The sequence below is a fragment of the Sapajus apella genome, unplaced genomic scaffold, assembly GCF_009761245.1.
Source record: "Sapajus apella isolate SASKATOON/1434 unplaced genomic scaffold, GSC_monkey_1.0 scaffold87, whole genome shotgun sequence".
In the NCBI taxonomy this organism is placed as follows: domain Eukaryota; kingdom Metazoa; phylum Chordata; class Mammalia; order Primates; family Cebidae; genus Sapajus; species Sapajus apella.
This window is the reverse complement of record NW_022437027.1, coordinates 1,995,938-2,020,006: the sequence shown is the minus strand read 5'-3', so window position 1 is coordinate 2,020,006 and position 24,069 is coordinate 1,995,938. Positions and strand designations below refer to the sequence as shown.

The following is a 24,069-nucleotide window of genomic DNA, read 5'->3' as shown; positions in this document are numbered from 1 at the left end:
CTGATTATCAATTTATTACTCTGCTTAGCAGTAGCCATTTCCATCAACTTCAATGTCGATTTTAATAAACAAAGTATTATTTTGAGTGTTTACATTTTTATTCCCTCCCCAGGCTGCCCCAGTGAATACTCTTTGTGTAATAAATCCGTTATGATTAGGGATCTACGGACTACCCTGAAGGCATGGACTTCTCTGTCTTTAGGCATTGTTTTCTTTTATTGATGGATTGACCAGCACAAAATTATTTCTCCCATTTGGGAAGCTTCTTCCAGTAAAAACTATCCATCATAAATTACAGTATAATTATTTGTGTTACTTATTCTTTTTTAGCTCATTCATTATAGTGACACTCTAAAGTTAGGCAACTAAGTAAAAATTAGGCTTCGGGCTTTGGATCCAAATCAAACCTGCCTCCTTGAGCTAAAATTTCTTTTCTTTTCCTTTCTTTTATTTTCTTTTTGCCCTCTGGGTCTAATTTCTCTGTGTTTACAGTACATGCGAACATGTTGCTCATTAGTGTTTATTTACTACCACAGGAATCACTTTGAACTCTTCTAATCCTAGTGGAAATGCTTTTCTCAAAATAAACCCAGATCATATTGGGTTTTATCGTGTAAATTATGAAGTAGCAACTTGGGACTCTATAGCTACAGAGCTCTCCTCAAACCACAAGGTAAGAGATGGCAATGGTTGGAAATTGTTTTATTTTTGTGCTAAGAAGAGCACCTTATTGATATTAATTTTTTTCATCATGCTTGGCCTTAAGAATTGTGTTTTTTATATCTCTTTCTCCCTCTTCCCAGAATTTTTCTTCAGCTGATCGTGCAAGTCTTATTGATGATGCTTTTGCCTTGGCAAGGTGCGTTTTGGAATGAGACTAAATTACTTAAAATACTGTGGGTTTTGTCATAAATCTCTTATAAATGAATTTAACATTGCAGTATTAATCAGCTTTAGCTTAAAATACCCAAAGCCCTATTGAAAACATTATTGTTTTCCTTAACTGTCTTTTCAAAAATTCACATGAGCCTCATAGTCGAAATACTGACATTAGCCCTTAATGTATACAAAAAACTCACCTAACGTATTGACTTTGAATATGGTTTGTCTATACCAGGATCCTTAAGCTAATTAGGAATGACATTTGCAAATGATCAAAGTGTGCCTTTATAATTTGATTTAATAAAAAGACAAACAATGTGTTTTATTAATTCAGTTCTGTGAGCCCAAGCCCAGTGTAAGATTTTATAGCTAGAATTGTCAAATCTTGTTCAGGTCACTGGGGTAAGAAGAATGAGCTAGGGTGCTTTAGAACTGATCATAATTAAGGGACAATTTGGAAAATTTGACTCTTTTTCTCATAGTCTGAAGGTAACCTGCTCTTTAGAAAAAGATAATCAGCCTAGATTGGGGGAACTAAGTAGTATCCATGGTACCTCTAATATTTTTTTATTCATGTAGTCTAACACCAGTAATTAAACACACATTTATTGAGTTTCTGGCACTTTGCAGAAGCTGGGGACACAGACAATTTTTTCTCTCTGGCTTTGTAGTGGCCTCATTCTAGATATGAGCAATGTACTAAGAATGAGGTGCCACTTCCCTCACTAGCCTCTCATGGTCTCTTTTTCTGCGTTGAATATGCTTCTTATGGACCCTATATTTACGCATAATATTTTACTGCTATTTTTATTAATTATGCATCTCACTCATCAAACTGAAGGTTCCATGAGGATAGGCACCCAAACCCAGCTCCTGACTGTACATGGCCAATGATAGTTGATAATAAATACTGACTAGAGAGCTGGAAGCATAGTATGATAGTACTAAAGGTGTGGGGAAACTATTTTACATAGAGTTCCCAGATAGTATATTGAAAGTCAGAAAACCTTGACATATTTCAAGGAAGGAATTATAGTGATCAAAAACAGGCTCTTGAACCCCATTAAAATCGTGGTTCCATATAACCTTAAGTGAGTCTCTTAACCTCTCCCTGGCTCAATTTTCTTGTTACCGAAGTGGAGATGACCTTATAAGACTTTTGTGAGAAATAAATGAGATAATGGACATAAAAAACTTAAAAGATTATCTGGTATGTAGAAAGTACTCAATACATTATACTACATGACCAAAATGCATCCACCATTAATTAGTAGTGAAGACACATTTAGACAAGCTCTTCTGAATGTGTAGTCTACACTCCTTTTGTAGCTAATAGATAATGTGATGTTCCAGTGAACCTCCAAGTTTAACCTCCTGGATATGTAATAGGTTATTTTCACTATATTATAGTATACCACTCACTCACTTAATAAATATACATTGAGGACCTATGCTAGGCACTGTGTAGAATAGAACCTGGGAAATTAAATGATGAAGGAAGATGATCAATAAGTATTTTAAAACAGAATCTTTTAGTTTTTTTTTTTTTTAATTATCCTGTTTCAAAGCTCAGCTTCTTCACTCTTAGAAATTACAAAGAACTGTACTATCTCTACAGTTTAATTTGCATCGCAATGTAGGTGGTTCTTTCTGTTCCAAGGGGAAGTGAAAGTCTGTTGAACAGCTCTCTCTGAGGAACTGATTATAAAGCAAGTAACTTACACTACTGAAAGACTTTCTCACATTTGCTTAGCTCCTTGGCCACAGCCCCATAAAACTGAAGAGCTGTGGAGAGGAAGAAAGTGAAACAAATTTGAAATTCAAAACATGTAGGATCACATGAGAGAGCTAGAAAATACCTGAGCTCTCACCTGGCTCAATTATGTTCTGCAGCACATAAGGAAAATGGGACTCGGAGATAAACAGATTCAACGAGCATTGGTTAGAGCCAAGAGGACGGCTTCAAAGATCACTTCAGCTAAGACCACTATGAAGCTTTGGTGGAGGGGGTAGAAGAGAAAAGAAATGCATAGTTAAATAGGTGAGCAACTGTGGTAGGATTAGGATTTACACAAGTCTACTGAGGTATTTAAAAGGAATGTAGTAGCCATTATATTTCACAATCAGGACTAAACGATACATCTGAAAATAAATGTATTTTTTATTCCCCTGTCTCTTCCAAATTGATCTGAAGAGGTAGTACTCTTACTGCCCTGGCTGGGCATATGCCTCTTTTGGTCAAGGTAAGAAATAAAAATTTACCTATCACCACTAGTTCATCCAAACCCTCTCAATTCCATAACATGCTCAGTCAAGTGAAATTATCAAAGCTTTTTACCTCATTTAAAGCTTCTTCCTGCCCCTAGCTTAGGCCAGGTTCAGATCAGTCACCTGCAATGGGAATGGGGTGATGGATTTCCTCTTCATTTCTCTGCTTGGAACTTCTACTTCTCCCCAGTCACCGTCTTGCCTCTGGTTTCTCCAAAGTTAAAGCAAGGAGAGGAACGTTTTCCCTCTCAGGAAAGCAGGTGAGAGGGAAAACGTTCCTGATGTGATATCTACTTTCCATCCTCTCTGAACTTTGTCGATGTTTAATGCTGATTCTTGTCCTTGTGTTGTGTTTTCATGGCATTTTTGTCACCCATGTCCATTCCATTGAGAAGGGTCTTTCTCTCGCAGTTTCCTTGAGGTGGACAGGCGGAAACTTCTGACCCACTTCTGGTCCACAGGAAGTGGTCATGTATGCTTTACTCTGACAATGTTTAAAAGAACAGGCCACCCCATGCGGTCCCATCTCTTCACTCTGAGGCCTGAGCACCAGCCAAACAGTCTGTCATCCTTTAGATTTCTCAGGGTGTCAGACACCAGGCCACCATGCCCCGAAGTTCCAGGAGACACAGGTAAACCTCTTCGAGTGGCCGGTCCCACTGAAACCTCTCTCCTGAGGATTAGACAGAAAACCATCTTGTCCCCTAGCCCTTGGAGGGGAGAGCATTTACAGTGTACTCAGTATACTGATAGCACTCTTCAAAAGCCCTTCACTAAAATGTCTCTCTCTCCTCCTTCTTCTCCAACGCTTTTTTTTTTTTTTCTTTTTTCTTTTTGTTTTTTGAGACGGAGTTTCGCTCTTGTTACCCAGGCTGGAGTGCAATGGCGCGATCTCGGCTCACCGCAACCTCCGCCTCCTGGGTTCAGGCAATTCTCCTGCCTCAGCCTCCTGAATAGCTGGGATTACAGGCACGCGCCACCATGCCCAGCTAATTTTTTTTTTTTTGTAGCTTTAGTAGAGACGGGGTTTCACCGTGTTGACCAGGATGGTCTCGATCTCTTGACCTCGTGATCCACCCGCCTCGGCCTCCCAAAGTGCTGGGATTACAGGCGTGAGCCACCGCGCCCGGCCTCCAACGTCTTTTATAGGCTGGTGGGGGGCTCTCAGGCAAGAATCACACAGTCCTGTGCTTTACCATGTTACTCTGCTTTAGAGTCCTGCATCTTTCTTTGGAGTGTAGGCCAAGAGACTTTGTCTTGGGGTCTTACCAAAACAGACACATAAATAATTATTCCCCCCACTCCACCCCTGCTTATTACAATAGTTTTTCTGTTTTTTTGTTTTCTCTTTGCAATTACTTCATATTGTTTCCTGCAGCCTACTTCTTGCTACAGCCAGGGGAGGGTGGGTAACAACATAAGGGGAAGCAGAGAGTGCTGGCTGACAAGCCATGGATGGGGACAGGAATCACTAGGAAAGGTAATAATGGCAAAGAGGACAGCTGAAAGGACCATTGAAGCTAATGATCTAAACAGAATTTCAGCCAGGTTTCAAGGACCACTGGCTCCAAGGATATCCAAGGTAAGGGCCACTTTAGCAAGTAAGGACCAGCAGGTGAACATCAGTCAAGCCAAGATCATGGATCTCAGATACAAACATTTCTGTTAAGTGTTTGCAGAGATGACCAGAGAACAACACAGAACTCTATAAGCAACTTTTCCCATCCTCTCATGGACTTCCCTTAAAGGAAGTGAGAAGATGGGGAATGGGAAAAGAATCCAAAGGTGATTTGGTTAATTGCAAAATGACTGTTTGAAGCCAGAGATCTGAATTTAATTGGCAAGTTCAATTGAGAGACTAGACAGCCGGTAACTTCTTATGCCCTTCACACCACCCGAAGATCTTGCTGAAGAACCGACGCACATGGGATAAGTTTTACTCACCCGGGCACCTCTCTCAACCATTTTTACTGTCCGTCTAGAGAGCTATGTTTGACAAGACGGTGTACTTACCTAGTTAACTCAGGCTTCTCTTAAGAAGAGCTATGCAGCCTTTTGAAGTTACACCCAGGAAAACAAAAACAAACCTTCTGCCATAAAAGTCCCCCAACCTTCCTTTTACACAAGTCTGTAAACATAATCCACCACATAATCAGAACCAAAGACAAGGTACCTTAGTCCAAGATAGAAGAGCAACAATGCTCCCATATGACCTTTGTCCTCTTCTCCATTTTATTTGGTGGAAACTTTAAGTTATAGCTTCCAACCTCTCTACCTGTAGAGTATAGCAAAGTTCTAGGATTTAAGTCCCTCATGCTGGGCTCTCACTATATAAACAGAAGATTTTTGAACAAAGAATATTCTTGACAAGTCTGGACTTCAGAACTGCTGTTTGTCTATGGACTTAACAAATGGAGTTTGAAACCCAAAGTTGAGTAAGAATGCTAGCAGTCTCGAGTTGAGGTCCCTAGAAGCAGGGTCAGAAACAGAGGTTCTTGTACCAGTGGTTCCTTGAGAGTAATTTCATGAGATAGGGAGTAAAAAAACAAAAACAAAACCAGAAAAAAAAGGGCAGGGAAGTGGGGAAAACTGAGCTGATTTCAAAAGGTTCTAAAACTCTTTTGAAAGGAGAAGGAAGTAGATTCTTTAACCTTTAAAATGTCAATATTATCTTTGAATTTTCTAGAAGAGAAAAATCTACTTTTTAAATGACTATTAATGGGAAATGTATAAGAGAGGAGTGTTATAAAGGAAAATAAAAGTTCAATTTGAATGTTTTAAGCATTCAGGATTCATGAGTACTGTTATTCATGTTTCTTCCTCATAGGCAAAGGTAAATAGTATTAACAAAATATATTTGTAATAGTGAATTTATATATTATAATCAGCTTGCGAACCTAAAATTTTAAAGTTTCTATTTGTTAATATTAACTGTACAGCTAAATGGCTTTTGTTTTATTTGAAATTTTGCTATTGTGCTTTTCCAAATTTACATCTTAATGCCTGTCTTCCTTCTTGCTCTTGAACTATGAAAGCACTACTATATAATGTTGGACAAAACTTTTTGATTAGGCCTCAACAATAAATGCAATTCCTGATTGTTGAATGGAAGAATCTTCATTAACATGGAAAGCTTTCATCGCCAAAACTTTCAGTTAAATGGAAACTGAAGTCTGCGGTTTTGAATTAACTGTAGTTTTGTTTGTTTGTTTGTTTGTTTTGGTCTTTCTCAGAGCCCAACTTCTAGATTATAAGGTGCCTTTGAACTTGACCAAGTATCTCAGAAAGGAAGAGGACTTTTTACCATGGCAGAGAGTCATTTCAGCTGTAACCTACATCATTAGCATGTTTGAAGATGATAAAGAGCTATATCCTATGATTGAGGTGATGTTAATGCTATGGTATCTTATGAAAGTAAATGTTTAGCCATTAGTAAAATAGGATGCTTTCTGAGAGAAGGAGCTCCCGGGGACATAGAGCATGTTCGCTTGCCAGGCGGAATCAAAAGAAAGTGCAATGATTTGACTAATCAAAGCAAATCTATGCCATCTATTCTTTTTCAGTAGAATTTGTGGTTCTGCTTACATACTATTTAGGTGCATTTTAGTATTACAAGTAATACAACCATTAATATTTTACTTATAATACACAACATTTTAGACAATAAATACTAATTGGATCTTATTTTAAATGGACTTTATGTTGAAATGAATTATTATTTTAAAATATAATATTATTTCTTCTTATTCTTACTGCTGGTATTTTCCACATTGAGATTTTATTCTAAGTAGTGATTCTAAATACTGTTTCTTTGCTTTGTGATTCTGTAGCACATAAGTAGGACACTTGTAATTTTAAACAAATTCTGGATTCAAATCTCTAGTTTTTCTGTTTACAAAATGAAAGATCTTGAACACATGATTTAATATTTGTGAGTCTTAATTTCCTTTGTATATTAGGAATGTCAGCACTCGCCTCTCTATGGTAATGGGATAGTGAGGATCAAATAATATGAAAGTCCTTTGTAAAACCCAAAGCAGTATACAAATATCAGTTATTTTTATTATTTCATATATACTTAAACAGTCTTCTTAGGAAGTATATCAAGTGTTTTCCTATTTATTACGTACGTTAAAAGAAATAGAAGTTAAAAGGGCCTTACCCAAAGTTTTATAAAACATTACAGGAAGGTCTAGGATGGTTCATGTTTTCAGGATTGAAGCAAAATTGCAATGTGATAAGAACCAAATACATTGTTTTTCTAAGGGCAAGCACAAAGTACTGTGAACTAGTAGGAAAACAGATTATAACAGGGGCTGCAGAGTATAATAATTGGGATGCTACTGACACGTAGTAAATTATTACTTATTGTACCTAATGCTTTTATTTCAGGAATACTTCCAAGTTCAAGTGAAGCCTATTGCCGATTCTCTGGGATGGAATGATACTGGAGACCACCTCACAAAGTTATTTCTCACTTTTTAGCCACTAATATTCATTTAATATTTGTTTCTGTGTTTTAAGACTTTTGAAAAGTGCTTAAGGCCCTGGAATTGTGTTTGTTTGTTTTTAAGGTTACTCCGTTCTTCTGTGTTAGGGTTTGCATGCAAGATGGGAGACAGAGAAGCCTTGGACAATGCTTCCCGATTATTTGAGCAATGGCTAACTGGGACTGAAAGGTGATTACTTATGTTGTTATGTTTAGAAGACACAACTGAGAAAAGAGTAGTTGAAATCTCTGAAACACTGTTTCTTCTTCTAGGATTCCTGTAAATCTCAGGCTTCTGGTGTATCGGTATGGGATGCAGAACTCTGGCAATGAGACTTCATGGAACTACACTCTTGAGCAATACCAGAAAACTTCATTAGCTCAAGAAAAAGAAAAACTGCTCTATGGATTAGCATCAGTAAGGAATGTTACTCTTTTGTCAAGGTAAGTTGGGCTTTTGTTTCATGTATATAAACGGTATTCAATAGTTTATGTGTCACAATCTCTTTAAGACTCTGATTAAAGTATGATGTTTTGTTGCCAAAAATTCCATTAAAAACTATTTTCCCTGCAAGAAACAAAATATCCATGTAAGATTGGCCTAACAATAAGCAAAAAACAGTAAGTAATCTCATAGGAAAACATTCTGGACATAGGTAGCTCCAGTTGTGTGCAGCGGCTCAACATTTTCACTTTTCTCGTTCTGATTTTCCATGCTCGACATGTTGGATGTCTCATGACTTCCAGAGCTTGAAACATTTTGTTTTTTCACAAACATGTGTGATGGAGGTAGGACAGGAACAAAAGAGTTTCCTCACAAGGCTGTCTTTTATGCCAACAGGATAGTTGTCTCCAGTTCCCCTCATAATCCAGAACGGGATCCCCCTTCATCATTCTGGGTCACACTCTAGGTCTAAAACTTGACCATTTGCTGACTAGCATGAACTTGAATTCCTTTGGCTGATTTGAGCCAATTAGAGTTATCTGGGACTGCGGTAGAAGTCTGCCTTATCTAAAATCAAGAATATCAAATGGTATCAGAACAAAAGTGGGCTCTGTGAGTAGAGAAAGAGGAGTGTCTGCCACAAATGTGTTGACACTCCACTCAGAAGGCACAAAGGCCACTTGAAGCTCATCTATGACTTGTTTCCCTCTCTGCATCTATACTCAAAATCAACTAGCTTCTTCCTTCATTCATTTTTTGCTTCTTATAGTGTCTGAGTTATTTACTTCATGTATTTAACCAACAGTTATGATGTCCTTTCTATGTATAGTTATATAGATTGTGAGAATAAAAATGAATAAAACACAAATAAAAATGACATCTATCCTTGAGGTACTTACAGCTTCATGGGAGAGGCAGAATGTAAATAGTAAATTACAATGAAATATCAATTTAAAAGGACAACCAGAAGCAGTTTGCTTTTCCCATGTACAGCCAATAATGTACCTTCAGCCTCTTACCTCAGGGCTATATATTAATTCTCCTGCTCTCTACCATGACAGTTCATCAAGCACTTGAACATCTTGGCTGTGGACAGTGACTCATGCCTATAATCCTAGCACTTTGGGAGGCTGAGGCAGGAGGTTTCCTTAAGCCCAGGAGGAGTTCAAGACCAGCCTGGGAAACATAGTGAGACCTCATATCTAATTAAAAAAAAAAAAAACTTGATCATTTTAACATTTCACAAAACATCACACTGATTCATTACTTTAATGGCAATGTGCTGATTGTATCTGGTAAGAAAATTAGCAGGTACTTTTAGATGCCTTAGTAAACCCCTGTGAACTAGGGAATGAAAGATAAATTGCACAAAAATTCAGGATCCCATCACTTGAGTGCAGTTTCTGGAAGTTCAGTAGTTTAGAGCATATCACAATATTCCCTCTAAAGTAAAAGAAAGTTGTTGCATCTTGAATGACATGCCACAGGAAAAGACTATTTTGGTGGGCTTGGTATGCTTTAAAAAAAATTTTGGAAGCAACATATCTCACATTTGAGTGCGTTACTTTAACCATTTACAAAGTCTTCCAGTTTCGAATAATGACCAGAGTGAAAAAGTTTCTGCAGCAAGTTCAGGCAGCCGTAAGAGCTTCCTTGGAATTCTTTTCTTATTTGAAACACATGATTGGTATGTTGTATTTTCATATAAGTAGATTTACTCACATACTGCAAGTGCAAAGAAAATGTAGGATCTTGTTTTCCTATCTGATTATTCCCAAGAGTTCTCACACTGTTGGGTGATAAGCCAGTGAGAGGGAGAACAACTGATGTTGACTATTTGTGTCTGCCAGTCTAGTTTTTAAATACGTTGTTAAACTAGAATTGTCATTTAAATAGTCTCTTGGAGTAAATGTTCACTCTTCTAGAGTTCCTTCCCTTCCCTATGTTCCTTCTGCATAGGGAGACATGTCACCTTTGTGGTGACGGACAAAGAGACCTCTGGGTTTTGCTGCTTTTGCCTTAAGGTGTTTACCTATTTTGGTCTGGGCCAGAGTCCACTGAGTTTTCACTGATCACATTTTACCTTCTGGAGCACTATCTGTCATCCAGAGATGAAAGCTGTGGTCCCAATCACTTGCTTCTATTCATGAAGTATCTGTGCTGTATGTATGGTACTTTTGTTTTTCCATCAGACCTACCAACATCCCTACCTCTTACTGCTGAGTGACGAAGCTGATAGGTTCCCCTAAACAGGATCCACAAGTCAAAGGAACCAGGATAATTACCTTAAACTCATTCATATATTTACGTCACCTTGCCTATGAGGTACTATCACTCTCCCATGCCATTTTGGCATAGCACAAAAGTACATGCTGAACCATAGACCTGTTCTTAAGGGGTTGTGTTTTCCAATTTCCCATGTGGCATGGACTTTGTTTAAACTTGAGTTTTCTCCAGTCCCATTTAGGGTAAATTTCTATGTCAAGTATGCTAGGGGTCTTGATATATTAATAAAAGCATACATAATTTAGAAATACCTTTTCTCTTTGACAAAGGCTGACTCTCAAAGGCTCACAACTCAAGTTGAAGAGTGATTCCTTTGTTGTAGTTATTTCTCATAACCTCCTAATGATATAAATGAATTGAGCCAATGGGTAGGATGCCATGGGGCAGCAAGACTTGAGTAACATGAAACTATATCTAATCTATCAGTGGTAGACATCCAGCTTTGAGGTTCCCTTGTCACAGTGAATAAAATATGTGCTGACCTTATTTGGAAACACCTTTTCAATACAATATACACTTGTAAGGTCTTGGGCTAGAAATGCTACTCTAGGTATAGCCGTGGTATAAAATTAAACCTATCCATTTAGTCATTTAATTTATCTTGTACTTATTTGTGTTCTTAATTATTGCCAACTAATATAACCATATAGGTTACATTAGAGGATTGTTTCTTACAATTTAGGGAAGAACAAACATCCTATAGAATATAAGAGCATAAATATTCTCTTAATTTACTGGCTTCTTTTTAAAAATCCAGTGGGATGATAGGTACATGTGCGAAGTACTCTATTCAGTAAATGCTGTTTTAAAATATTAATGGTTAAAAATCTGTGTTTTAAAATTGTTTTGGTACTTCTAAAATAATTTAATTTTTAAATGTTTTTATAGTTTACATTCTACTAGTCCTTAAAATCGTAGGTTGCTCTTCAAAAACAGTTAAACATATCAGAAATGTTTAAGTTGTCTTTCATCATTTGTCATATTTAATTCACTTTATCAGTTGATACGTCAAGAATTAAATTGCTGGCATGAAAACTATTTTGCATTGGAGTTTAGCTAAGGGTGAACATTAAAAGTTCACTTTGAATTGTTTTTCTGTTTGGCTTCTCTTAGGTATTTGGATTTGCTCAAGGACACAAACCTTATTAAAACTCAGGATGTGTTTACAGTCATTCGATATATCTCATATAACAGCTATGGGAAGAACATGGCCTGGAATTGGATACAACTCAACTGGGACTATCTAGTCGACAGGTGGGATGATCAGATAATGGCCTGCTGTTCTCTTTGTTTCATTCTATCTACAGATTCCTTCATTTTTCTTTGGGCCACAGTCTCCGACATGTATACAGTATCTAAAATAGTATATTATTAGAGGTAAAGGTTCATGGTATTGTCCTTCCAGGGAAGCAATGTACTAGTTAATTTTAAGAACAATTTTTTTTTCTGGAAATTACTATTTCAATTGACCTATAAGATTCTGAGATTTGGAACACTAAATTGCATCATTTTTAGTTTGGTTAAAACAAGTTAATATAATTCTGCCTGTTGTGCTGGTACCTAGCATAATGCCAGGCACATATTTAGTTCTCAATTAATATTTGATAAAAAGTAGGTAAAAATTATTGGACCTGGGTTCAAATTAGAGTTCTATATCATACTGGGCTTATGTGGGTGATAACTATTACCTGTCCTAACCAGATAATGAAACTTCAAGTATTTTGAATGGTTCTTAAAAGGGAATTATATTTCCTAGGCAACAGCAGTTTAAAAATGGGAAATAGCAAGGACAAGAGAAGAGCAAAATCAGTGAAAGAGATGCTTTTCCAAACTTCATATTTCTTCAGCCCTGTGCAGAAGAAATATTGCTGCTCTTGGTTCTGATCCTCTAAATATAATGCTCAATTTCCATCCAAAAGGCAGTTCTTTGGCAGAGTACAAAATAGAATACAGAATAAATGTATGTTCCGAATAAACATATAAACATTGATGAAAAGACCTTTACCGTCCATAATCCCTACATTAGGAAATAGCCTCTGTCATCTCCTCTTAATCTTTCCTGTCAGTCCAGCGGCACTGCCACATTGATAATGACTGCCTTATGAGAAATACCAACTACAATGATAACTTCTAATTATTTGCTCTTTTCCACCCTACATCTCACCAGAGTACTGTTATGTCCATTTACATTTATTTTTTTCCTGAGATCCAGATTCTATCTCTAGCTCCCAACCAAAATACACTACATTGCTTCTGTCTCTTTGTGATAAATTTTTATGTTTTCTATTCTTGTAACTATTGAGTGTCACTGTTATTCCATCTCTATGAAGGTTGGTTGGTGTGCATGTGAATGTGTGTGTGTGTGTGTGCGTGCACACATGTGCATTGTTCATTTTTTATGATTGTTTAAATGAAATGCTTAATTTAGAATGAATGAATCTACCTATTAAAAATATGTTATTATCTAGATGTAATAGTTTATATCATGCAAGTTAATGCCCTCCATTTTGAAAGATATATGGCTAGTGATACAAACTGCATGTTTTATTTTAATTGAAAAGATCATAAAACTATCTCTTTTCTATGGTGTATGGTGCAAGAAACCTATATAGATAAAGCACAAAAGTTACTTTTGAGTTATGAAAAGGTAAGTAAATAATATTTTATTTTGCATAGTAAAATGGCCATTCACTTATTGTTTATTAAATAAATGTTTCTCAAGGCCTATTTGAATAGCTCTGCTGTGATTTATTTCAAAAAATGATTTTTTCATTTTTAAAAATTAGTTGGTACACTTCAAGAAAATTAAGAAGTAGAAAAACATAGGTTTTACCTTGTCATAAAGGTCATATACATCTGGCCTTAAAATAAATGTATTAGGTCTGATAAATGGATTATTTTTCTAGGGAAAAAATAAAGATAAACTATTCCAGAAGTACTCCAAAACTCTTGCCCAAGGCTTTTGGTATTTCTTCATAGTCTAATAATCTATTTCTCATATTATTTCAAATGGCCCCAAACATGAAATTACATAATAACCACATGTCTAACACACACAAACAGCCAATATTAATCATACATGGCTTGAATAAACAGAATTTCTCTATAAAAAATATATAAGAAAAATGAAACAAAAATGAGTCAAATTTTATCCAAATATTTCCAAACACTTGAACATTTTCCAAATTTCAGGATGTGTAGTTTTATGATCTCCATTTCTGAATAATTTATTGTCATCCTAAAATAAATAAGCTTCTATTTAAATAAATAAAACTTTTCTCATGTTATTTTTATGACAACTGATGGCCACACTACTAATGTCCTTGCCAATTTGAGACTTAACCACAAAGTTCCAAAGATACTTCAGAAATTATTCTTTGCTTTTGTTTCTTCCAATAAACACTTAGATGAAACCATGAATTTGAGTTGACCCAATAAATCAATAATGTGGTGTGATTTTAGTTTATGATGGTAAATGAAAAGTTAAGTCAATAGGACATAATTGAAACCCTTCAAATACTACCTCATAAATCAAACAATTTAATAAGCACTTAAAAAGGTTGTGTGTATCAAAATTATTTCTTTTGGATAGCATAATAATACTTGTATAAATATTAAATCCAAGAGGACAATGTTTATATAATTTTTTCAAATTCTTTAAAACATATATAATCCTTATTTTAGTTTTAAAAAATAACCAATATAATAAACATACAGTGTATTTTCCCTTATTTTCTATACTTTACATGATATTGGTTTCCTGGGATGTACATAATTTGTTTTGACATTTCTGGTATTTAAACAAGTAGTTGAGGTTTTCACTCAGTATATTCATTGCTAGTTTCTAAATATGTCCTTTCAACAAAACAGAAAGAAAAATTATAGAAATTATAAGTCGCTGAAAAACATTGTTTTATTAGCTGCAATTAGCAGATTTTCTTTGTAGAATCTCATTGAAGCAACTCAGCGTGATTTGCTTTTTTAAATTCCTATTTTCTTATTGTGAAACTGATATGTGTTTTTTGCACAAAATGCATATAAGCAAAAATAAGAGTACAAAAATTACCTATAATGCAACCACCAAGAAATAACTCCTCATTGAAGCAACTCAGTGTGATTTGCTTTTTTAAATTCTGTTTTCTTATTGTGAAACTGATATGTTTTTTGCACAAAATGCAGATAAGCAACAATAAGAGTACACAAAAATTTATGATGCAATCACCAAGAAATAACTTCTATTGTCATATTACTGTTTCTCCTTGAGTTTCTCTATGGCTGTTTACTTAAAGAAATGAAATTGTATTGCACATATGTTTATAACTTGCGTTTTTTCTCATCATCATATATTGTGGGTATCAATGTTATTTTGAATGGTTTAATAATGTTTTAATATGTACTTATATCTTAGTTTATTCAGCCAATCCCTACATGTTGGACAATAAAGCTGTTCCCCTACAACTATGCATAGTGTATTGATGAACAGTCTTCGACGCCGAATCCTTTGTTGTTGTTGTTTTTTAATGTCCTTGACAATTTCTTTAGAATACAAGTAATAGTAGAAGTAATACTGCTGGATGAAAGGATACACTTATTTTTAGGGTTCCTGATAAATGTTGCACAATTGCCATTCTGAAAAATTTTACTAGTAACTGCCTATTTTCCCAACCCTTTTCAATGCTCAATGTTATTTTTACGTATCTTTGCTACCTGAATATATGAAAACTAATATCTAATTTTAAATTACAATTCTTTCGTCTAATAAATATTGTGGAGTACCTACTCTGTGCTAGGCATTATGACTGACACTGGGAATGCAATAGCAAGGAGAAACAGACCTGGTTCTCTGTCCTCATGAAGCTTTGAGTCTGGTGATAGAGATAAAATTTAAGTAAAGAGTCACACAAATACTTGTATACTTTATTAGACATAGATTATTAAAGTATAAAAAAGTTCAGGTCTTAGGTAGAAGTGTTATTCAAAATGGTAGACCATAAAATCTTAACTACATAAAGAAATAAGTGAAAGAAAAGGAAGAGCTGATGGCTTGAGAGATGGTAGGAGCGGGGATAGTGAAAGGGCCAGAAATCTTGGTAAAGTGAAAAAACAGTCACAGTGGAAACTGAAAGATATAACATGTCATAGAGGGTGAATCGGTTAACAATTTTAGAGGCAGATGACTTATGATGATCACAAAGTACCACAGGAGTTTGGTGGCTGAAGTTGAGTGAAGAAAATATCATTGGAAATAAGGTTAAGGAACTAAGGAGACGAGATGTTATATTGATCATCTGTGTGGACCTGGAAATTACCCAGGATGATGGCATGGCTTGGAGGAGTCAGGTGTGAAAATGTATCACAAATGAGAGGGAATAACATAAGGGAACAGAAGTTTTTAAGGAGGTTGGAGGAGTGCTGGTCTGGAAGCAGCAATTGGGAGTCTGAGCACACTGACTCCATTTCCTGACCTGATGCTACAAAGGATGTGGGAATATAAACATTTTCTCAGTGAGAATGAGAAGTAGTGTTCCCTGTAAAGGAACAGTTCCAGAGGGCTAGGTGAAAGGGTTCGAGAGCCTGGGGAGATCTAGGAAATGTGTCAGAGGCAAGGAAGTACACACATCTAGGGGCAGTGTTACTAATGCCTCAGAATCACGTTTTAGATAATGACTGATGATATTAGGGATGAAAAACATATTATGGCTTTCAATTCAGTGGTGTCTGTGATAAGAGTGGGCACTGGACCTGGTACACTGAAAGCATGCTTGATTACTAGAACATGTTATTCCTTTCCCATTGGTACATTTTCATTCCTTTGCTAAATTCATGCTGGCATATTTCTCCCTCTTAACTCGGCTTCCCGAGTCGCAGGGATTAGAGGGGCAAACCGTCACTCTCAGCTCAGTATAAAAGTTTTTGATTTGTGTAAAACAAACTAGGATTTATCTTTAGGATTTCTGCTTTTGCTACTATATATATATATATATATATATATATATATATATGGAAACATTTTATATATATATATGGAAACATTTTATATATATATATAAATTTATATGTAATTATATATATATATAAACTTTTTTTTGAGACAGGGTCTCACTGTGTCACCCAGGCTGGAGTACAGTGGCACAATCTCAGTTCACTGCAGCCTCAACTTCCCTGGTTCAAGCAATCCTCCCATCTCAGCCCCACAAGTAGCTGGGACGACTTGCAGGACACACACCATCAAGTGCCCAGCTACTTTTTATATTTTTGGTACAGATGGGTTTTTGCCATGCTGCCCAGGGTGGTCTCGAACTGCCGAGCTCAAGTGATCTGTTCACCTTGGCCTCGCAAAGTGTTGGGATTACAGGCATGAGCCACTGTGCCTGGTCCGTAATACTTTTTAAATGCAAAATTTCTCCTAGTGCTGTGTACATATTTTCTTGTATCCCTCCTCAACATTCCAGGGGTTTAAGGTTTATACATAATTTTGTGAGTTTCTTGCACTGTGATTAATTGTGATGAGATTTTTTACCTCTACCACAACCGTCTGTGGTCTATAAGGAAAGTTCTGATTCTTGCTCTTTATGAAAGAAAATGCAAAAAGAACAGGGATAGAATATCATCTTTAAAATTCTATCTTGGCACTTAGCTCTAAGTTTCTTTGCTTAGGCAGCTTGATATAGGTCATAACCCCCACATGCCAGCAACTAATAAAGCTTTTTGAAAGCAGAATAAATAGCCTATATTTAAATTTCTGTACCAGTAGGAAGATGCATAGAGCATTAGGATAATGATGCTAGAGGTGTTCTTCTGTAACGGAAACATAGAAAGGCAGCCACTGAAAGGACTTGTGTGGGCAATTAGTTTTCAGTACAGTTAGATTCCTGCAGTGAGTGGTGCAAGTTATTAGTGTGGTTCTGCTTTGTGGGGTCAGGCCAGTATCCTATTTGCATGGCTGAAGCCAAATCACTGGTATGTCCGTGTTCTAGCTTGGGGGAACGGGAGTAAAAATCCAACAACTTTAGGCAAGCAATTTTCCTTTATTTAAGCAAGGAGGCTGCAGTTGAACATTGTGCTAATGTTCTGTTGGTAAGAATTGGGTTACCTGTGGACACCTAGCTATGAGAGAGCCTAAGAAACACAGTCTCTAGCTGGGTGTTCATATGTGCAGAAAAAGAAGAACAGATTTGGGGACTACAACAAGCAGTATTCCACATCTGAGAAAATTGTGTCAATTCATCTACAAAAAGAAGTGCAGAATTTACTAAGAATTTATCATGAATAGAATGATTTTAAGTAAAATGGGTTTTCTTACTGTGTTTTCCGTACTTTGAAAATTACTTCTAAAAACTATGAAATAAAAAGGTAACATCTGAATTTAGAGAAAATATGTAACATTATGAGCACTTACACTTCCTTTTACTCTAAATTTCTCTCCAGATATACACTCAATGACCGAAACCTTGGCCGAATTGTCACAATAGCAGAGCCATTCAACACTGAAATGCAACTGTGGCAGGTATAAAGATAAATTCCTCTACATTTGTCCAAGAAGGAACAGAATAAAACTTTTTTTTTTTTTTTTCAAATTTTACTTTAAGTTCTAGGATACATGTGCAGAACGTGTAGGTTTGTTACATAGGTATACATATGCCATGGTGGTTTGCTGCACCTATCAACCTATCATCTAGGTTTTAAGCCCTGTATGCATTAGGTATTTGTCCTAATGCTCTCCCCTCCCTTTGCCCCCTCGACCCTGGACAAGCCCCAGTGTGTGTTGTTCACCTCCCTGCGTCCATGTGTTCTCGTTGTTTAACTCTCACTTACGAGTGAGAACATGCGGTGTTTGGTTTTCTGTTCCTGTGTAAGTTTGCTGAGGATGATGGGTTCCAGCTTCATCCATGTCCCTGCAAAGAACATGAATTCATTCTTTTTTATGGCTGCATAGTATTCCATGGTATATGTGTCCCACATTTTCTTTAGGCAGTCTATCATTGATGGGCATCTTTGCTATTGTAAATAGTAAATAGTGCTGCAATAAACGTACATTTGCATGTGTCTTTATAGTAGAATAATTTATAATCCCTTGGGTATATATCCAGTAATGGGATAGAATGAAACTATTTTTCCAAATAGAAATGATATTTTCTCATTGCAAATCACAGAAGACAATGAGAAAGAAATAATTCTTTTTGGTTTTGTATTTTTAAATTGTATATATTAAGGTATAAAACATGTTTTTATTTATCTTGATAAGTATACATAGCAAATTGAGAAATAATTCTTGTATCTAGTAAAATGTACACCTATGTTTTTTTTTTCTAAATGCAAAACAATTCAAAGGACCTCTAAGAAAGTTTGAAAGCTGAGAAAGCCGAGGCCAGGGACATTGAGAAGGCCACACTAGACAGTTTAGTTCACAAAAGCATGGGCAGAAGGTTGTGCCTGTCCTGTAAATGTAACTCTGGAACAAGTTGGTCAAGATTTGATTCCATTCAGAATTCATAGTTTTGCAATTTCAAAACTAATCCCAAATCTGTCAGGTTTCAAATATCTCAAGTCCAAAGGAGGAAAAATGTCTATCAATGTTGAACAAGTAGAGATTGTGTGAAGTTTGGATATCTGCATGTTAGATATTGAAATGCTAAGAGTTTTCTGTATGTTAAAAAACCAAATTATTCTTATTTTTATAGCAAATAATTCTAGTATGTCTGAGTTTGGGATAGGGTTTTGGAGGTCAGAGGGAGGACAGCACTAATTTTAACAAAGTTTTTTTTTGTTTTTTTTTTAAATGAATTCTTAATAAGTGAACTGAAAGTCCATTACAGACTCCTGGAGTGAAAGGCTAAGCAAAACCATCACTTCATAGGTCAGATTTTCCAGGGAACACCTTGGGGAATCCATGGAAAACAGAGAAAGCAGCAGAAACAGAAAAGGACATGCTAGGATTGACATACTGCCATCCTTCCTAAAATGTCAGAGCCTATTTTGGCTTGACATGCTGAGGGGTTCCAAAAAGCCATGGGTAACAATTGCTAATCTGAGAGATGGGCACCAAGAGGTGTAGCTCAATGTTGTGCAGTGATACTGAATTTCTAGGTAAGAAGGAAGCAAATCCAGTTTGTGAATGAAATTCTTGAAGACTCATTTGGCTGCAAATGACAATTTTAATTACTCCTTTCTCTTTTTTAGATGGAGAGCTTTTTTGCAAAATATCCACAAGCTGGAGCAGGAGAAAAACCTAGGGAACAAGTGCTGGAAACAGTGAAAAACAATATCGAGTGGCTAAAACAACATAGAAACACCATAAGAGACTGGTTTTTTGATTCAATTGCGAATAGTTAATGTGTTCAAATGTTACAGTTTAATTGTGTGAATCTGTTTTTTCTCTTACAAGCATGATGGAGGAAGCCTTATAAACAGATACTGCTTTTACTAAGCACTGTGTTTATATGTCTTGCAAAGCCTTTAAATTGTTCCTCTTTGTTTATGAAGAAAGATACTAATAGAGTATTTAATATACTCAGGGATTTCTTCTAAGTGTACTTCATAGGAGATTCTTTACAAACTGAAGATAATTTAATAGTCATTTTAATATCTTTAAATATCATTCTTTGTATCTTAAATCTGTGAAGTAGAACAATTTGGTCTTAGCTTTACATTTTTAGTACCAAAGAAACACCACTTAATCTTCTCTCTTGATTGATTTTTAAAGTTTAAATACCAGTACTTGAGGGACCAATATTACCATCTTAATCTTTATTTTATTATTCAGAATTACACAGACCTAATATCATTTTATTCACATATGTCTTACTACTTTAAATCCTACCAACATAACCTGGGCTTAAGTTTTACTTGAGGAGCACGTGAATTAGCCAAAAGAATGGCTGACTGTTGCCTTTGCTCTTATAAAATCAACAAGAGAACTCTCCTCTCCTTTTAAAAATAAATCTAAATGATTACATTGAAAAAGTATTGTTTTCCAGTGTCACTTTACTCTTGAATAAAAATGACTGCAGCATTCCCCAAATAATTGAACACATTACAAATATGATTCAGGAATCTGGCCTTTTTCATGCCTGGCACTCTTTTATCTTGCTCCATTACGTACAAAGCTCCTTCAAATATCCTATGAAATTAGAGGGAACATAGTGCTTAACTCTGCTCCATGGATTTTAGAGGAAAAAAGCTAAATAATTGGAAACTGTTCAGGAAAGAGAGAAGGCAGATTATTTCTTAAAACTAAATGGAATTAGAATTTAGCTTTGACCTCACCTAGCATTCTAAGTGTGAAAATGGGAGAACTGTGGGCATCCCCAGCATGACTCTGCATATCTGAGCATGTATCTCCTTATAGATCAATTTTATGTATAAACCCTTAGATCCTAATCCATACAGAATAGCACTGATCAAATTTATATGCATGACTTGATTAAAGACATCAATTTCATAGAAGCTGGTAGCAAGAATATGTTTAATATGGCACATGATACCTCATAGATCCATAATGTAAGTCCAATAGGCAGAAAAGATAGTAAGTTACTATGTTTCAATCTGCTGTATCTACAAAATCTAAATTTATTTGGAACTTTCAAAAATGTAATTTAGAATCAGCTTGATAAGAATTAAAGCATATGGAAACAAGATCTTAGCTTTAACTTTATTTATACAATAATGTGTCCTAATCATGTACTCTGAAACTTTACAAGCTTTCCTCTTGCTGTTTCTTAATTACCACTTCTAAATCCATACAGCCAATAAATTCAAATGTAGACTGAGTGGCAGGTGGCAGATAAAGAGAAATTTCCAGACCAAAAAAAATTAAATATTATTTTAAGTTATTTCAGAAGCAAAAACATATTAACATCATAACTTATCAGAAAACCTCACTATCTATCCTCTTGGAACTTAACTTCAAATTCTGACCACAATCAGAACTAGCATTTGAAGTCTATGTATTGTTTCAAGTGGACATATTAAATGAAGTCAGATGGTTTAACCTTCTGTTTTATGAAATAAGTACATTTTAAGAGAAAAATATTAGTTTAAAGGGGTGGTAAATAAAACAGATTTCAACTTGCTTACAAGACACTCTATTTCATGCCTTTGCCTTTTGTTGTTCTGTTTTATTCTATTTTAAGCATTAAAACTGAAGACAAATCATTTAGTTCTTTTCACTCCACATGCAAAAAGCTATCTATACTTTCTCATAATGTATATGGTATGTGACTTGCTTTGGCCAGTGAAACAGAGTGAAAATTATGTATGTCAATTTCAGGCAGAAATGTTCAGAAACAGCACTTGGTTTGCCATGTTTGTGTTTCTTCTGTTGCTAGATGCAGCAGTATTCCAGATAGAGGCTGCACTATGAGCCTGAATTCCAAGATGAAAACAACATGGAATAGAACTTAGCCAGCATAGAGTACACATATACTGTGAATGAGAAATACTCCTTTGTTATTTAAATCACTGAGATTTTGAGATTGTTTATTACTTCAGCATAATCTAGCCTAATATAAACACCAAACTAATATACTCCTTTACCATAGTCATTTATTTTCTGTTCTTTCTCCTCCTCCTTCCTCTGTTTCAGGGTTTAGCAAACTTTTGCCTGCCTGTTTTTGTAAGGCCTGAAAGCTAAACATGGTTTTACATTTTTAGTTAGTTTAAAAAAATCAAAAGGAGAATAATATTGCGTGATGTAAAAATTATATAAAATTTGGCCGGGCGTGGTGGCCCACGCCTGTAATCCCAGCACTTTGGGAGGCTGAGGCAGGTGGATAACCTGAGGTCAGGAGTTTGAGACCAGGCTGACCAACATGGAGAAACCCCGTCTCTACTAAAAATATAAAATTAGCCGGGTGTGGTGGCACATGCCTGTAATCCCAGCTACTTGGGAGGCTACGGCAGGAGAATCATTTAAACCTGGGAGGTGGAGGTTGCAGTGAGCCAAGATCACGTCATTACATTCCAGCCTTGGCAGCAAGAGTGAAACTCTGCTCAAAATAAAATATATATATATATAAAATTTAAATAAATGTCAACATCCTTAAATAAAGTTTTATTGGAACACAGCATAAACATTCATTTATGTATTGATTATGGCTGCTTTTCCTGCCACAAAAGCAGTGCTGAGTAATTGCAATAGAAATTTTGTTGCCCACAAGTGCTAAAATATTCACCATCTGGTCCATTACAGAAAGTTTGTTTACCCCTGCTGGATATCATCTTTATTCCTTCCCTCCTTTTGCATTCAATTCTTTTTTTTTTTTTTTTTTTTTTTGGTAGAATTTGTTCTGTTGCCTAGGTTGGAATGCAGTGGCAAGATCATGGTTCACCATAGTCTTGATCTCCTGGGCCTAAGAGACCCTCCTGCCTCAGCCTCCTAAGTAGCTGAGACCACAAGAATGTGCCACCACGCCAGGCTAATTTTTTGTAGAGACAGGGTCTCCCTTTGTTACCCAGGCTGGTTTCAAACTCCTGACCTCAAGCAATCTCCTGCCTCAGCCTCCCAAAGTTCTTTTTTTTTTCTTTTTCCATACTCTAAACCAGAGTTTCTCAACCTGAACACAATTCACTTTTGGGGCCTGACAATTTTTTAAGGAGATTCTGTACATGATAAAACATCTAGCAGCATCCTTGATCTTTGTTCTGTAGTTGCCAGTAACACCTCCTCCAACCAAAAATGTCTCTAGACATTGCCAAATGTCCTCTGGGGGGCCAAATAGCTTTAGTTAAAAATCACCTCTAACCCTAAACTTGTGAATAGAAGCTGCAGGCATTATTTAGGCACCCTTAATGACAAGAGAATGCTGCTGACTTAAGGCAGTCCTACCTAAGGTTACAGAAATCAAGGGACCAAAAATGGCTAAGAGAATGCTAGCATAAGTCAGGGTTCTCCAGAGAACTAGAACCAATAGCAGCTGCATCTATACATAATTAATATGTGTAAATGGAGATTTATTTTATTTACATACAAAAGGAGATATATAAGACATAAAAAGGAATTTTATTATGAAGAATTGGTTCATGTGATAATGGAGACTGAGAAGTCCCACAATCTGCCATCTGCAAGCTGGAGATCTCAGAAAGCCAATGGAATTCAGCCTAAGTCTGAAGGACTGAGAACCAGAGAAGTCAGTGGTGTAAATCCCAGTCCAAAGGCAGGAAAACATGAGATGAACTCTCCCAAGTTAAGCAGTTAGGCAGAAAAAAAGGGGGACAGGGATGGGCAAATTCCTCCTTCCTCCACCTTTTGTTCTATTCAGTCCCCTAAAAGATTGAACGTTGGATGGTGTCCACCCATATTGGTGGGTACAATATACTTTAGTGAGTCCCCTGACTCAAATGCTGATCTCATCTAGAAACTTCCTTACAGATAGACCCAGATATAATGTTTTATCTGGGCACACTGTGGCCCAGTCAAGTTGACAAATGAAACTAATAATTACAACTGAATAAAGTACTCATTCATTCATTCAAGTAACTAATATTTATAAAGTTTCTGTTACATAATAAACCCTATTTTAGATTCTGGTGGTCCTACATTGGTGAGTGGATTTAGAAAACAATTGGAAAGAAGAACTAAGTTAAGAGATTAATGGGATAGGATGAGACAAATGGAACAAGAAGAATGTCGACTAACTTCAGCAGCTGACAATATTTTGACCTGATATTCTGCTCGAGATCCCTTAAATATTAACCTTTG

General features: G+C 36.0%; 1 protein-coding gene across 1 annotated transcript in view; it reads left to right on the top strand.

Moving 5' to 3' along the window:
• ENPEP (glutamyl aminopeptidase) overlaps positions 1-20,419 on the top strand; it is a 90,384-nt gene extending 69,965 nt beyond the window's left edge. Inside the window, exons 12-20 of the mRNA XM_032254748.1 lie at positions 537-673; positions 804-859; positions 6,384-6,534; positions 7,543-7,616; positions 7,725-7,829; positions 7,913-8,083; positions 11,484-11,624; positions 17,799-17,877; positions 19,551-20,419. Coding sequence (XP_032110639.1) covers positions 537-673; positions 804-859; positions 6,384-6,534; positions 7,543-7,616; positions 7,725-7,829; positions 7,913-8,083; positions 11,484-11,624; positions 17,799-17,877; positions 19,551-19,703 — 1,067 coding nt within the window. The 3' untranslated portion in view covers positions 19,704-20,419. The remainder of the gene's footprint in view (positions 1-536; positions 674-803; positions 860-6,383; positions 6,535-7,542; positions 7,617-7,724; positions 7,830-7,912; positions 8,084-11,483; positions 11,625-17,798; positions 17,878-19,550) is intronic.
• Positions 20,420-24,069: the final 3,650 nt, after the last annotated feature.